The 15755-nt window shown below is 44.4% G+C and overlaps 4 protein-coding genes across 4 annotated transcripts; 3 read left to right on the forward strand and 1 right to left on the reverse strand.

Moving 5' to 3' along the window:
- The first annotated feature begins 3089 nt into the window (after positions 1-3089).
- Positions 3090-3833, forward strand: LOC115710818 (uncharacterized). Its single transcript, XM_030639170.2, has one exon. The coding sequence runs from the start codon at positions 3090-3092 to the stop codon at positions 3831-3833; it is 744 nt and encodes a 247-aa protein (XP_030495030.2).
- A 960-nt stretch (positions 3834-4793) lies between these two features.
- Positions 4794-7004, forward strand: LOC133036050 (uncharacterized). Its single transcript, XM_061112521.1, has one exon. The coding sequence runs from the start codon at positions 4794-4796 to the stop codon at positions 7002-7004; it is 2211 nt and encodes a 736-aa protein (XP_060968504.1).
- A 443-nt stretch (positions 7005-7447) lies between these two features.
- LOC115711352 (protein SRC2) lies at positions 7448-8619 on the reverse strand. The gene has a single exon (XM_030639689.2). It carries the CDS (start codon positions 8511-8513, stop codon positions 7767-7769), a length of 747 nt encoding a protein of 248 aa, XP_030495549.1. The 5' UTR covers positions 8514-8619; the 3' UTR covers positions 7448-7766.
- A 335-nt stretch (positions 8620-8954) lies between these two features.
- LOC133036051 (uncharacterized) lies at positions 8955-13291 on the forward strand. The gene is made up of 3 exons (XM_061112522.1): positions 8955-9017; positions 12223-12490; positions 12891-13291. The coding sequence occupies exons 1-3, from the start codon at positions 8955-8957 to the stop codon at positions 13022-13024; spliced, it is 465 nt and encodes a 154-aa protein (XP_060968505.1). The 3' UTR covers positions 13025-13291.
- The last annotated feature ends 2464 nt before the right edge of the window (positions 13292-15755 follow it).

The raw sequence follows: 15755 nt of genomic DNA on the forward strand, positions 1-15755 counted from the left end.
AAATAACATGTCGATATGAGTATGATTTTTTTGCTATATGAGCATGATTGATCTAAGAGAAAATAGATAAACCTATAAACATATAAATATACTTAATATGGATTTTGACAAAGAAACAATTCAATTATAAACAATTCTAAATATCAACTTGATATTTTCAGCACACTGATTACTCATTAAATAACCATAATGTATACATCATGATAATTTTATTTTATTTGATATCAAATGATAAAGATTATTGAGGTTTTCAGCCATGGAAAACACACTATGATCAAAAAGTAATGCTCATTAATTGTATATTTCAAAGAAATCCAAATTTCCATGAATGTCCCTAATAAGATATCAACAATAAAGTTGTAAATTAAAAAGAAAAAGTAGCAAAATTTCAGTTAATATAAGAAATAGAACAAATTGAAGATTTATACAATACTGGAATTTGAACTCTTAGAGGCCATTAGCGAAGGGGCGAAACTCGTTAGATCCCCTAGTAGAACACTACCTTAATATGAATAAATTATCATGATCAACAAAAGGAAAATTAAAGGGAAAAAACTTAATAATAGGATTAATCAAATAGGGTTCATATATTAAATTATTTTTTATTAATGAGATTAATCAATATATGAACAATAATTTGAATTAATCTTATAATCTTACCTTTAATCAAATAGGATTTATAGAAGAGATATAAATAATTAAATAGGGTTAGAAATAGCGTAATTAAAAAAAATCTAGAATCTTATTTTTTTTTAATTTAATAAGATTTATTTTATTATATATAAATAAAAAATGATCCATGAATTTCTCATACACTATTTTATTTTTAATATAAATAAAAAATCAGCCAATTGACATACTACACGCATCACTTTTCTGTGTTTATATCTTTCTTTTCTCATTTTGTTTGATATTGCACAATATTGCCGAATTGAGATTATCATTTTAGCTTCAATTGAACAATATTTGGAGAAGCAACTTTTTCCGTTAAAATGCTAGAGTTAAACAAGAGCACAAAAAATGGCTCCTTGTTGAGTCTAGTCTCGCGGTAGACTTCTTTGCCTCCTCGGTGAGTATTGCAAGGTGTTCGTGCTCCTTCTGCCTCTGTTTCTTAGAACCCTAATCTATTATGGTCATCATGAAGGAAGTTTGCACTAGGGAAACGACTGTGGAAGTTGACACTATCGACTCGGGCATAAGTAACATTATGCAACGGGATAGTAATATGGAAGTGGAGATGATGGAGCTTTTTGAAGACCTTACTCTTGAAGATATTGTGGCCAAAAAAGCTTGTGTGGGGAAGGTGATAGGGTGCAAAACGATGGCTGCTTCAGTTGTGAAAAAGATCTTACTGGGGATATGGAACCTTGACAAGGCTGGAAAATGAAGAAGTTTGAAGAGGGTGTGCTTGGTTTTTTCTTTGACTCAGAGGAGGATTGTCAAATGGTTATGGAGAGGAGACCATGGTTGGTCAATGGAGTCCTTCTCAATCTGCGACCCTGGCCGATTGAAGGGGAGGTATGTCTGGCTGAGTTTGAGGTGGCACGTTTTTGGGTGGAGTTCCACGGTTTGCCCACGAGATGTCTCTCGGAAGATAATGCCCCTATACTAGCTAAGAAAGTTGGAACTTTCATTAAAACTGATGGGAGAAGAAAAGAAGATGTGGTCCGGCGAGGGTTCCTCCGATGTTGGATAGATGTTTGGATATCTCATCCTTTTCCAGCAGGGTTTTTCTTAAAAGCAGGGGCTAATCCGAGTTCTTGGATTCAATTCAAGTATGACAAGCTTCCATTTCTATGCTTTAACTGTGGGAGGCTAGCGCATGTGACTGGCAAATGCTCAGCCCCTACTATGTGGGTCACTCCGGCTACTGGTCAAGCGGTGAGAATGTATGGACCTTGGATTAAGGTTGATGGAGCCAGAGGTAATTGCTTCACGGCAAGGGGGAATCAAACAGAATTAATGGTTAACGATGAAGGTCCAAGCTTCCTCAAACTTAGCCGTCCTAATGGCAAATGGAGGAGAAGATCCGATGTCCGACCGAGCAATGGAAGCAGCCATAAAGGAAACACGGAGGCGGCCGGCAACGTGAGGGACGTTGCAGAAGGTACGATGCATGGTACTACAACCATGCAGCGTAGTGGGAGCGTGGAGCGTACGGAAGGTACGAAGAATGCCAGCAAGGCAAAAGTAGGTGACAGTAGTGTGGATCCTATTTCAAACGTGCCTGAAATATGGAATATTCCCCCAAAGAATATCTTAACCCAATATCCGTTACCCGATTTTGCCCATCCTAATGGGCCGCCTGCTGATGTTGATTTTGAACAAATACCTGATATTGGGCCTTCCTTGATTCAAGGGCTGGATATACCACATATTTGGTCATGTAGGTCTCAGCAGCCCCATTACTTCCCTGAGCCCATAAACCTTCGTTGGCCCTCAAATGATCCTGAACTTCAGAAAATATACCAACAGCTTTTGAGGCCTGAGTCTATAGATTTATATAAGGCCCAACCTTCCCTCATTTCAAATCCCCCAGATATATCTCAACTAATTACCCATCTGCTTGGAACAAGAAAACCCAAAGTCCACACATGGTATCATCCAACCCCTGACCCGTTCCTTGACTCCCCCTTCATCGATTCAAATGGTGAGACTCATGGGTCGATCTCTCTCTCGGGAGGGAAAATTCAGCCTTTGGAATCCCCTAAATTCAATGCTGGCTCCGTTGAACCTGGTGAGACCTCAAAAGGGAAAAGCAGAAGAAGGCAGGCACGGGGAATTTTATCCTCCAACCAAAAATCAGGGGTGCGCACTAGAAGGGCGAGACTCAATGAAGAGAATGAAGTGCGTGAAAACATTGAACAGATACTCAACCAGTGTGTCGAAGTCCCAATTACTTATGTGCAAAATTTTGGAAGTGGCGAGGAGGCGGCCGGAAGCATGCCCCCACCTGCGCCATGAGGTGTCTAGCTTGGAATTGCCGCGGTCTTCGACGACCGGCGGCATAGAGGACCTTACGGGGGTTCTCTCGGAGGGAAAATGTGGATGTTGTTTTTTTGTCGGAAACTAAAGTGGATAGTACAAGTATGACGGAGAAGTTAGCTAGATATGGCTATACAAATGTAAAGTGTATCGATTCAACTGGAACGACAGGAGGCTTTTGCGTAGGATGGAAAGCGGGGCTTAATATCCAAGTGATCGAAGTGTTTCTGTCTGGTTTTAGTCTTCTTGTCGATGATGAACCAGGATTGCCCCCGTGGATGTTGTTCTGTATCTATGGCACCCCGTATCATCGACACAAAAGATCTTTCTGGAGATGGCTTACAAGTGTTGTTCAAAACTGTAAAATGCCGTGGGCTCTCATTGGTGACCTGAATGTAATCTTGGAGGCTGACGAGAAACTAGGAGGCAATCATTTTGGAAATCGGGAAGGGGAAATCCTTCAGAACTTCCTTATGGATTGTGATGGCATTGATCTCGGGTTCATTGGTCAGACTTTTACTTGGAATAACGCCAGGGATGCATCGAACAGGGTTCGAAAACGTTTAGATAGAGTTGTGGCAAACTCGGATTGGTGTGTTCGTTTTGCTCATGCTGGGGTAGTTCATTTCCCGATTCTTCATTCCGATCATGCTCCTCTAATTCTTGATTCTCGAAGGAATGAACAAAAACGAAGGTACCCTTTCAGATTTCTGGAGGTTTGGACGTCTGATGAGTCCTGTGGGAATACGATTAGAAAAGCCTGGGATAATCCTTGTGAAGGGCATCATAGTTTTCGGGTTATGAGGAAGCTTAATTGGGCTAAGACGGCTTTGAAGAAATGGAACTGAGAGAGCTTTGGCTTCTGTGATCAGCGGCTTAAGGAGTTGTACGCGATGCTCTCGAAAATTCAAAGTTCTGCTGTGACGTCTACGGCTCTTAATGAGGAAGCTGCCATTCAACTAGAAATTGTGGAGATGGAGGAAAAAATGGAGAGGATTTGGAAACAAAAATCTCGTGAACTCTGGGTTAAACAGGGGGATTGTAACTCAAAATTTTTCCACTCTGCCACTATTATTCAAAGGAGAAGGAACCATATTTGGGCTATAAATTACTATGACGATCACTGGCTCCGTAGTCGCGAAAAAATTGGAAGCTATTTCACCACTAACTTCAAAAAACTCTTCGAAAGATCTAATCCTGCTATTGGAAACGAGTTTTACGAGTTGTTTGAGCACAAGGTTTCAGCTCTGGAAAACGAAGCCTTATGCAAGATTCCTACTGATGCTGAAGTCAAGAACGCGGTGTGGAATTTGCATCCCTTAAAAAGCCCAAGGCCTGATGGTTTCCCTGGAATATTCTACCGTACTTATTGGAACATAGTTGGCAAAGATGTGTGCACCATGGTTCAAGATTTCTTCAAATCGGGAAATTTTGTCAAGGATCTTAACCACACCTTTCTATGTCTGATACCGAAGAGAGAGAGCCCTTCAACTTTCGAGCAATTCCGGCCCATCAGTCTTTGCAACTTCGGATACAAGGTCATTGCCCGTATCCTCACGGATTGCCTAAAGCCTGTCCTGGATAATCTAATCAACCCGCTGCAGAATGCCTTTCTCAAAGGGCGTTGGATTGCGGAGGGATCCATTCTGGCGGCTGAGGCTTTTCACACTTTGAAGAAAATCAGAGGCAAGCAGGGATACATGGCTGTCAAAACGGATATGCACAAAGCATATGACCGTATCGAATGGGATTTTCTGCATCAAGTTCTAATTGCAAATGGGTTCAGCTAACATGTATGCAATTTACTTATGAGATGTGTTACATCTGTGAAGTTTTCTGTTCTGCTCAATGGAGCCCCTCTCAAAGCTTTTTGCCCTGGCCGTGGGCTTAGACAGGGCGACCCTCTATCCCCATATCTGTTCATCCTGTGTAGTGAAGTTCTCTCGAAGTTGGTTTGCCGTGCGGAGACTAAGGGCGAGATTACGGGAATCAAGATAGGTAAAAACTCCATGCCCCTTTCACATACTTTCTATGCTGATGATGCTCTGTTTTTCTGCAAAGCTACTCATGCAGAATCACAGAATCTGCTTCGTTGCTTGGAGACGTATGAACACTGGTCTGGTCAGAAAATTAGTAAGGCCAAGAGCAGCGTTTTCTTCTCCCCTAAAGTTGGCCAGGAAGCAAGACAAGAACTCAAGGATTGTTTGGGAATCTCAACTCTTATGCACAAGGAAAAGTACCTCGGCAACCCTCTCCTAGTTTCTATCAAGAAAAGGGAGGATTTCTCTTTTCTAAAGGCCAAGGTTCTCAATAGACTAGAAGGGTGGAAAGCTAAGTGTCTCTCTCATGCTGGTAGACTTACCTTAGCACAATCGGTTCTTCGGAGTATTCCTTGTTACGCTATGTCCACTTTCAGGATACCAAGATCTATTTGCAAAGACCTTGACAGCATCATGGCGCGATTCTGGTGGAAAGGGAATCATGGTGACTCCTCAAACAACCATTACCTTGCCCTGAAAAGTTGGTCCGCTATCTGTCAACCTAAAAGGAATGGGGGACTTGGTTTAAGAAGATTCAGAGATATGAATTTGGCCTTACTAGCCAAACTAGCGTGGAGTTTGTTATGCAACATCAACAGACCGTGGGTTAAAATCCTTTTGGCGAAGTACTGTGGCTCATGTAGTTTTTGGGAGGTGGAGAAGCAAGGAAGCGATTCTTTCTTGTGGAAGGGTATCATTGAAACCCGTCGAATTTGTGTTGAGGGCGCTGGGATCATCATAGGCAATGGAAAGACTGAATTGTGGACCAAACCTTGGATCCCTGGTTTCACTCCTGAGGAAATCAGACAATCTTTCTCTTTTGTGCCTAACCACAAATTCACTATCGTTGCTGATCTGTTTTTACCAGGTACTCGTTTGTGGAATGCGGATTTAATTCAAGCTTGCTTCCAACCTGCTATTCCGGATGCTATCCTCCGGATCAAACCTCTGCCTCTTGAGGAGGATGTTGTGTTCTGGAAGGCCAGCAACAAAGGGGTATTCTCAGTGAAGAGCGCATACTGGCTGTCTCAACAGCACCGGTTTCACCATGAAAAGGAGTGCTGGAAAAAACTCTGGAAGCTGAAAACTCACCCCCGACATGCCTTACTGATGTGGAAAACAATGAGCGGGTGTCTTCCCCTGAAGGCAAACCTTGGCTTTCTGCAGGCTCATGATAGGATGTGTGCTCTGTGCAACACAACTTTAGAATCGGAAGTTCACTTGTTTTGGGAGTGCAGTTTTGCCCGAGCCTTATGGTTTCAAAGTCCTTGGAGTTTTCACACTGCTGCACTTCAGTTCGACAATTTTGAACAGTTGTTTACTTGGTTTGGGAGCTTTGATGACCACAATCTGCTATTCCATTCAGCGTGTGTGATGGAAGAAATATGGTTAAGCCGAAATGACATGACTTTCCACAACTCTTCCCCTGATCTGAATGCTTCACATCACCGTATCATGAGGCGTTTCTCTGAATTCTATCATGTTAAGGAATGTGAAAGCATCAGTGATACTCAGTTTTCTGAGGAGTGTCTTTCGAATTTTGATGCCATTTTCATGACAGATGCTTCAGTTGTGGATCAATGGGCAGGGTTGGCTTTCGTTCAAATTGGGAATGCTGCTGAATCGTTCCATGGCCAAGACTATTGTCAGGTGATCAGCGTGCTACATGCAGAGTTGGAGGCCATTCTTTTGGCATTGAAAGCAGCTTCAGTTAAAAAGTTTTCCAAGATCCAAATTCTCTCTGACAATGCTACTGCTATACAAGCCTTGAAGGTTCGGGAACTGCCTTTTGCTTGGGGTTCCTTCCCAGTCTTTCGTCAGTGTGTGGAGATGTTTAAGTTCTTTTCTTGTATTTCTTTTAAGTCCGTGTCTAGGGCGGATAACTCTGTTGCTGATAGGCTTGCCTATTTGGCTAGAGTGAACAATGTGCGTTCTCTTTTGTTTGTTAGGGAGGCAGTACCCCTTGTGACTGCTAGTTAAGTTTTCGTTTTTTCTCTTCAATAAAGATCTTATAAAAAAAAAAAACAAAACAAGAGCACAAAAGGATAAAAGGAATCTTTAAAAAAAAAAAAAAGAAATCTTAAACTAAAAAATAATACAGGAATACACGACACCTATACTCTGATTAATAAATTTATCTCTCTAATGCAGAGAAGACATCGACTAATTCCTCCAATCAACAAACCGAACAGGCGTCGTATTAGAGTAAAAATTATTGAATACTTCAGTAAAATACTCAAAGATACTTCAAAAGATATCATTCTTCTTCTTTTCTTTTCTTCCCTTTCTTCCTTACTACCATATCAATGGCAAAATATCTTTTAACAGGTAGCCAAATCCAACGGCTGTCCAAGCTTTTCAAATTTCCCAGATAATTCAGTTATATATTATTTTAATATAACTAACAAAATGGTATTCCAGAATAATAATCAAACTAGGTAACGATTTACTCATTTATGAAAGGGTCATTCTTCATGAGAATCAGAGATAACATGTATAATAAATATTAAATTTCTTATGTACCACATTATACCAAGTATACATTATCCTCGATATTTATTTCTTCTTCCCCTTAACCTGTTCAAACGTCAAATTTGCCATGATCAAATATGGTACTCAGTTACTTTCATAGAGATTTTGATATGAAAAAAGAACAATCCATATGAGAATCGTAGCTAAGAATCTTGCACACTACATCTGTTCTCCATTCCCCAAAAGCTTGATGAAGAGCAATCCTCGCAGTCAGTACCCATTCCAATTTCCCATTTCATTTCTTCCACTGGGCCACATTGCTCCTCCATGATAATGGTGGTGGTGCCCCGAACCAGGGATGCCTTCTGGAGGAATATGAATATGGGGATACGACACCGTAGCAGGAGAAGAAGAAGGAGAAGACCAGCACTCAATTCTTTGTCGTTCGGAAAAGTAAGAATGCCGAGAAAACGTCAGGTTGGGAACTTGTAAATCGAAATTGGGGATTTCCTCCACAGTGGGGTACTGAATTTTACCAGGGCTTGGCGATTTCTTTTCAGTCATAGAATTGAACCTAAAAGACAAGTTCAACACACCATTGGGCGTCCCGTCGGAGCTCTTCACTTGATACCGAACGAACCTCACCACACCATTACAGGACGTTTGGTCCATGAGATCCTTCAATGGAATCCGAACCTCACCGATCGTCCTATCCCCGATCCCAAACAAAACCCCCTCGTGCCGCAGGTCCAAGTGAATAAAGAGATGGTCGAAATTGGACTCAGAGGCCTCTTCTTCATCGACCAAAAAGTTCATCTCGTGATTCCATTCCGGATTGGAGTCCCCTTCTCGGTCGGTGGGAGTCCTCTGGGGCTGTTGGTTGTGGACTTTCTTGGTCGAATCGTCGCTAGCGATGGAACCGAGGACGAAGATGGAGATCTTCTGGAAGAAATTGAAGGCTCTGATATCCTCGCCGTACAGGAGCTTGAGCTCAATGGAGCTCGATTCTCTGGCCATTTCCAATAATGATAATTTATATGGAAATTTTAATAAAAATAATAAGTATTAAAAACTTTAAGCAAGAGCTTCTCAAGGGTCAGTACCCATACGTTTTCCGCAGTCTCACGCGCTAAAGTTTTTTTTTTTTTTTTTGTTCTTTTTGAAAAGGACGCGCTAAAGTTTCTTTTTTTTTTTTTTTTTCTTTTTTTTGAGAAAATCAGTATCCATTTAAAAATTAAAACAAGAGCATCCAGAATACAAATTACAATTGGAATGAATAATTTTTCTATAAAGCTTCCTGATATAAGCCTAAAGTTTTCTTGGCTAGTTTGTTGCTTTGAATCTCATAAACAAATTTGTTAAAATGAAGATTATGAGTATCATTATTACAAATGTAGTCAACTAGAACCTTACAATCTGAGGTGATGCAGTCCAGGTAGATTGAATGACTCCGACACCATGAAAGAGCATAGTGTAAGGCGTGCGCTTCCATTAATAATGACTGATGAATTCTGTTCCAAGGTCTTGCCAAAGTCAAGAGCAATTCCCCATTACTGGTTTGGAGAGTCATGCCGAAGCCCATTTTATTAATTTGTGTCTTGGGCTGCATCTACTGAAAGTCTGAGTTTGTAGCTATTCGTGTGTGAGTTAGTGTCTGCATCTAAAGTTTAACATGCATATTTTTCTACATCGATGTTTTAGATCACGTGTGATATAGTTAGTTAGGATTGTTTTATGGGTTGTTAATCTTGATTAGCTGGCTAACAAACTCTGTTAACAGTTGGTTATGTCACCAACTAATTTTCCTTGTTTCAACCGAGCTATTTAAGCTCTTTTCATTGTTGTAAACCAGTACAGAAAATAATAAAGACAATTACTCTGGTTTCCTCTGTCTTTTCTCTCTCATTTCTCATATGGTATCTGTTGACCGAGGTTTTCGGCAACTATTAAAATATGATTATAATGAAGAGCTGTAAGAAAGTGAGATGAAGATTTTTTACGTGGTTGGGGCGTTAATGAGCCTTAGTCCACGAGCCTCTGTTATTAATGGATGTATTTAATACAGATTCTACACTTGAGAGAATGTCTTTCTCTTAAATACAGAGAATGTTCTTGGTGAGTATTTTCTCTTCTTGCTCTTTTGCAAACCAAGATTCTCGACCCCATTAAATGAGCTTTGAGGAGGTATTTATAGTGTTTTGGTGGGGTAATCCCTAGAATTGTTCTTACACATGTATCTGTAAGTATCCATAAAGTTGGGCATTTCCAATGAATATACCATGGGTGATGCATGGTCAAATCCCTAGGTGCTGTAGGGCTTTTATGAAGAATGTCCTTTTTGCCTTGTGATTGACGTGACTCTTCGCAGAGTAGCCGTCGCTAGACTTAAATGATCATTCTTGTAGCGCTGCTGTTTGGGGGTTGTGCCGTCAGACTTTATTGCGTGTTACAGTCCCAACACGCTTCCTCCCATGCAGCATTAAATGCGACTTGATTGCTCGGGAGAGACCTGACATATCCCGGAGAGCCTTCACGCTATACTAGCTTCCTGGAGTACCTTGTACTCCGGGTGCCTCCTCCGGGAGCCATGCTAACAGCGCTTCCTTGTGGCGCACAAAGACTTAGCAAATGTTTACCAGTTATCTGATCCACGTGTCCCCTCTCGACTGGTCCACGTATTTTGGGCGAATTCTGGAGCAACATTTACCCCCCAAGCCTTGTTTACTTAGTAAAAATAAACCAAGGCTTGTTCAAGTGTCTCCAGTCGACTCCTCGTTTCCCTAGCTCAAGCCTCGAGCGCTTGGGGGCAAATTAAATGATGTCATTTAATGCAGCGATTTGCTTTTGCGGGGAATGTCTCCGCCGCCTCCTCGGTCTTCTGATACGAACTCGGGGCGCGTGGAGGTGCGTCTGATAATGGCATTAAATGCAGCGATTCGCTTTTGCAGAGGTCGATTCGTTTCACGCCCCATGATTGATGCGGCGCATTAATGGTGTCAGACGGATACTCAAACGTTTCCACCGCCTTAATGGTAGATTGATCTGATCCGTTGATTTTCGGGAATTCGAATCGTGCGTCTCCCCCACCGTGCGATTGGTAGGTGATGACGCCTGTTCCTCATGCGTTTTTGCCTATAAAAGCCACCACCTTTCCTTCCTTTCGGTTACTTTCCATTCCTTGCCATTTCTGCTCGAATTTCCCAGAGAGAAAATTCCTCAAAGTAGCACGAACTGTCTTAATACTTAGACACTTCTTTCAGTTTTTCAGTGTTTGACTTCGCCAGTTCTTCTCAACTTTCACTCAACCACATTCAGTACCCCCAGTTCAACGATCGACTGTAAGTTTCTTGCATCCTTAGATAATAACATGCTTATATTTACTTCGTTCGTTTTCTGGGTTCGTACTTAGAGGCTTCTGGGTGTGTGAGTGTTTAAGTTCTTCGAGTTCTGCTTTATGTTTACTGCGTTAGTTGTAGAATCGCCATTATCATGCCCCTGTTGTAGTCATACAGCTTTGTTTGAAGAGGGCAATGCATTCTTCGTTTAACAGTTGCTTAGGGCATAGGATGGCTTGTCTCTTTTCTTTTTCTTTTTGCAAAACCACTTTCTGCGATTTCACTGCACCCGACACTTGTTCAGGGATTCTCTCCAGAGTTTCTCATGTGACACGTGTCCGGAGGGGGCCTCTTTCCAGCGGTTAGGGGACCCCCACTCCCTTTTTCTTGATTTAGGGTTTGGTATGGGACCTAACTGCTGGACTTTTCTTTTTCCCTTTTTGTTTTTCTCAGAACACAAAATGTCTGCTTCTGGCTCAAAATCTTCGAAGAAGAAAGGGAAAGGTATGGCCACGCTGGAAGAGGTTTCTCTGGGACCCGTTGCCCAGGAGGGGTATAAATCCCGTGCAACTGGTTGGGAAGCGGCCGAGCTTTGATCAACCCTGACTTGTCCTCACCACCTGGAGAACATTATTAATGTGGCTGGGATCAAACCCTCCACCTCAGGGACCTTTCACCGGCCTCCTCGTGACTCGGAGACGCCTAATCATAACTATGACGGCTTCGGGGCTTGGAGTCAGACCCATTTGATGACCGGTGCCATGCTCCCGCTCCAAGATTACTTTGTTAATTTTCTTGTATTTGTCGGCCTTGCGCCATACCAACTTATTCCTCAAGCTTACCGCCTGCTCTCAGGCTTATTTATTTTTTACACCGCCCGTGGCTGGGGGTCTCCCAGCCCGGCGGAAATTTTATATTTTTATGAACTTGTATCCGTCCCCAAGAAAGGGGACAAACTTAAGGATGGTTTTTATGGGTTCCGGATCCACCCTGCTAACGAGGGGGTGGTTCCGTATAATAGGCAGACTCACGTTAAGGAGTACCGCCACCGCTTTTTCTTTTCTTCCGGGTTCAGGGCCGCGGACCACCCGGAGCTTCTCACGGAGTGGGTGCGGATCCCACCTTACCAGCGGACGCTTCCCACTCAGGCTTTCCTTCGTAGGGCCCAAGCCTTCGCCTCCTATGACCATGCCGATCTTGACGTCGGGGGCCTGGTTACCACGGAGAATTGCAGAAAGGCCAAACTTATCCTTTCTCATCAATCCGTGGATGACTCCAACCTCTCACGGGTCATTTGCCCCAATGTGAGGGCGTCGGTTGCGGAGAAGGCCTTCCGGGACGAACTCATTGCCACGGCAGAGAAGAAGTACCAAGATTATATCTACCGGAAGGCCCAGGAGAAAGCGTACTCTAAGGCCCAGGCTGCCTCGGGGAGAGGACTTCGCGTGGGGAGTCCGGTGGAGCGAAGGAGCCAAGCCATTGCTGGGAAGTCCGAAGCTAAATTTTTTGACAAGATACTTCAAGAAGAGATTGGGGATCGTTCTGCCAGGCGGCCCCTTCGTATTGAAGATTCTTCCGAGAAGCAAACTTCCCGGCCACAGCCTTCGGCCCCCGAACCAAACTCGGGTGCTCCCGGTGCTAGCACCTCCGGTGCCGGCGGTAAGTCTCCCTTGATAATTCGCTATGTTCCTTCCGTTGATGAATACACCAGTCATAGGCCCGTAGGGTTCGACGAGCGTCTTCGTAGATTTAAGATGCCGTTGACCCGGTGGGGGGATCATTTGAAGGAATTTTACTTTTCGAACTTAGGAGATTACCTAGGTCGGTCCCGGATGGGCTCCGGCCCTCCGGAACCTATTCCCTTAGGTCCATCAGCTTACATAACGTCCAGCTGGTTTCAGCCCTCGGACAGTTATCTCGGAGATGACGCCGCCAGCATTAAAGTACAGGACTTTGCTAGGGCCGAATTAGGAAGTTCGGGTAGGAGTAGCTTATTTGTTGTATCTTGTATAAGCGGTTCCTTGCGGACTTCTAACACTTGCTTATTTTTTTGAAACAGATATCTCCATGGATGCCATCCTGGAACAGCTTGCCGGGGTTCATACTCCCGTGGCTCCTCCGGCCTTCACCTCTTCTCCCCCAGCCCCTTCCTTGAAGGTTTCTTCCAGCGCTCCCCCGACACTATTGACTTAGTGGATGACGAGGAGGTGCTTCCGGGAGAAGGCCAAGGGAAAGGGTGGGACTTCTCGGAGGAAGCCGTTGAGGGTGCAGGAGAGCCTCAAGCCCTTCCGGAGGTAGCAGAGGAGGACGAGGAGGAGCCTGAAGTGGCTCTGATTCACAAGCGTAAGGGCAAGATGGTTGCCCAGGATGAGCCGAAGAGGCCTCGGAGAGCCGACACTCCTGCCCATGGCCTAGACGGCGGGGTCTCCCCGATGGAGGAAAATCCTGCTCCTCCCCACATCGAGCTTACCCTGATTCCGAGGGACGAGGTGAGGCAGGAGCTTCGCATAGCCAAACACAACTATGCTATGGATGAGTACTCTCGGGGGCATGCCGAAGTGGAGGCCCTTAGGAGGATTCTACGAGCTGAGGTTGAGGCGAGCATCAACCACCCGGAATACCCGGATCCGTGGGACCCTAATCTGGACCTCTTAACGGACTGGTTCCGTCGCTTCCTAGGGCCTACCTTGGCTCCCTTTGCCGCGGAGATGACCGGCGAGTTCGCTTCTCAGCTCACACGTTGCGCGCCCAAGCGGTTTGCCACTTGCGCTTCTCTGAACTCCATCTTCCAGGTCCAGGACCTCAGCCATTCTCTCACGGTGGTAAGTACTTTGCAATTTTTGCGTTTCCTTTTGTTGTTTGTATTTTGTTTTCTTCCTTTGAGAAATTTTTCCTTATACTTCGTTATGGTTCAGCTTGCTGCTGAGGCTGGCCGCCTCTCCAAGAACATCATAAACCATGGCTTCACTCTGTCCGATTTTGGGGACATGAATGACGTCAGGAAGGTCCTCCAGGACCTCACAGCGGAGAGGCTGATCTACCAGGAGGCTGCCGAGCGCCATGAGGCAGCGGCCAAGGCCAAGGAAGAGGAGGCCAAACGGAGGGAGGCTCAGGCGGAGGCCATGATCCGGGATGAGGCTCAGCGGAGAGACAGGATGGAGGCCCAGCACCAGGAGGAACTAAGGGCTCAAACCGAGGCTGCTGAGAAGGCCAGGCGAGATCTCCGGGAGGCCAGGGAGGCTTTGGATGAAATGGTCGCCATCTCTAGAGGAGACTCACCAGTCGGACATTGAATCCAAGGCCGCTCTAGCTGCGGAGTTGAAGGAGCTTAGGGATTTCAAAGAACAGTCCACCAGGAAGGCTAAGAGAGCCGAGCTCCTTTCTCCTGTTTCCTGCGCCCGGTGCCCGAAGCGCTTTGATGATGGTGTCTATATGGCTTGGGCCACCAATGATCAGGGTATCAAGCTTACTTTTTATCCCAAACCCGAGGAGATGATTGCCAGATTTCGGGAAAAGAAGAAGAAGCTTGATGCTGCGCTTGAGGCACGGATTGGACCTCGTCTTCCCCCGCGGGCTGACTGAGCTGCCGTATTATTGACCCAGATTCTACCCGTTTCTTTTATAACTCTTTTTTTTTCGTTTGTACATATTTGCTGCTACCTTAGAACAATTTACATATAGGCGGCAGCTTTCATTTGAAGGGGAGACAATTATATTTTAAGGCCTGTCCCCGGGCCATTTATATGTATATGACCTGCCCTTTGGGCCAGGATATTTTTTTATGCGATCTTTATTCGTCACACTTATATATTTTAACCTGTCCTTTGGCTCAGGGTTTTTATACTTATGCTTTTTATTTTTGTGCATACTTTTTGACCTGCCCTTTGGGTCAGGATATTTTACTTAGTTTGTTTTTGTTTGTCCGTGCGGTATACCCTAGTACCCCCCTGAGTGGCATAGAAACTTTGTTTTTAAGGCACTCGGTTTTATTTAATATAGAGGAGGTATACATTTGGACGGTACAAACCCTTTGAACAAAATCTAAGTTTGATTCGCTACTGGTAATATTTTCTGAGGTGATCGGCGTTCCAGGCTCTTGGGACGGTGGTTCCGTCCATTCTTTTTAGTTTGTAAGTGCCGGAACCGATTTCGTCCTCGATCTCATATGGTCCTTCCCAATTTGGTCCAAGTACCCCCACTCCGGGTTCTTGGGTGGCTGGAAAAACCCTTCTTAGGACCATATCCCCAATAGCAAATTTTCTGTTTTTAACCTTGGAGTTAAAATACTTGGTCACCTTCTTTTGATAAGCAGCCATCCGTATTTGAGACTCATCCCGGATTTCTTCGACTTGATCCAAAGCCTCTTGGAGCAGTGCCTGATTGGTGGCCGGATCATAAGTCGTCCTCCTGTGGGATGGGAATAATGTTTCCACCGGGACCATTGCTTCACAACCGTACGCCATTGAGAACGGCGAGTGACCGGTTGTGGTTCTGGGGGTCGTCCGGTAGGCCCACAATACCCTTGGCAATTCTTCAGGCCAGTTATTTTTACAGGCCAGTAGCTTCTTTTTCAAGGTGACCTTTAGGATTTTATTGACTGCTTCCGCCTGGCCGTTTGTTTGAGGCCGGGCTACCGCGGAGAAGCTTTTTACTACTTCGTGTCGGTTGCAAAAGTCAGTAAATTCCTCGCAATCAAATTGCTTTCCATTGTCTGAGACTATTTTGTGAGGCAAGCCGTATCGACACACTATGTTTTTGATAACAAAGTCCAATGCCTTCTTAGCAGTTATTGTCTTCATAGGCTCAGCCTCTGTCCACTTGGTGAAGTAGTCCACTGCCACTATTGCATACTTTACCCCTCCTTTTCCCGTAGGTAGAGACCCAATGAGATCTATTCCCCAGACCGCGAAGGGCCAGGGGCTGG

The sequence above is a fragment of the Cannabis sativa genome, chromosome 3, assembly GCF_029168945.1.
Source record: "Cannabis sativa cultivar Pink pepper isolate KNU-18-1 chromosome 3, ASM2916894v1, whole genome shotgun sequence".
Lineage (NCBI taxonomy): Eukaryota > Viridiplantae > Streptophyta > Magnoliopsida > Rosales > Cannabaceae > Cannabis > Cannabis sativa.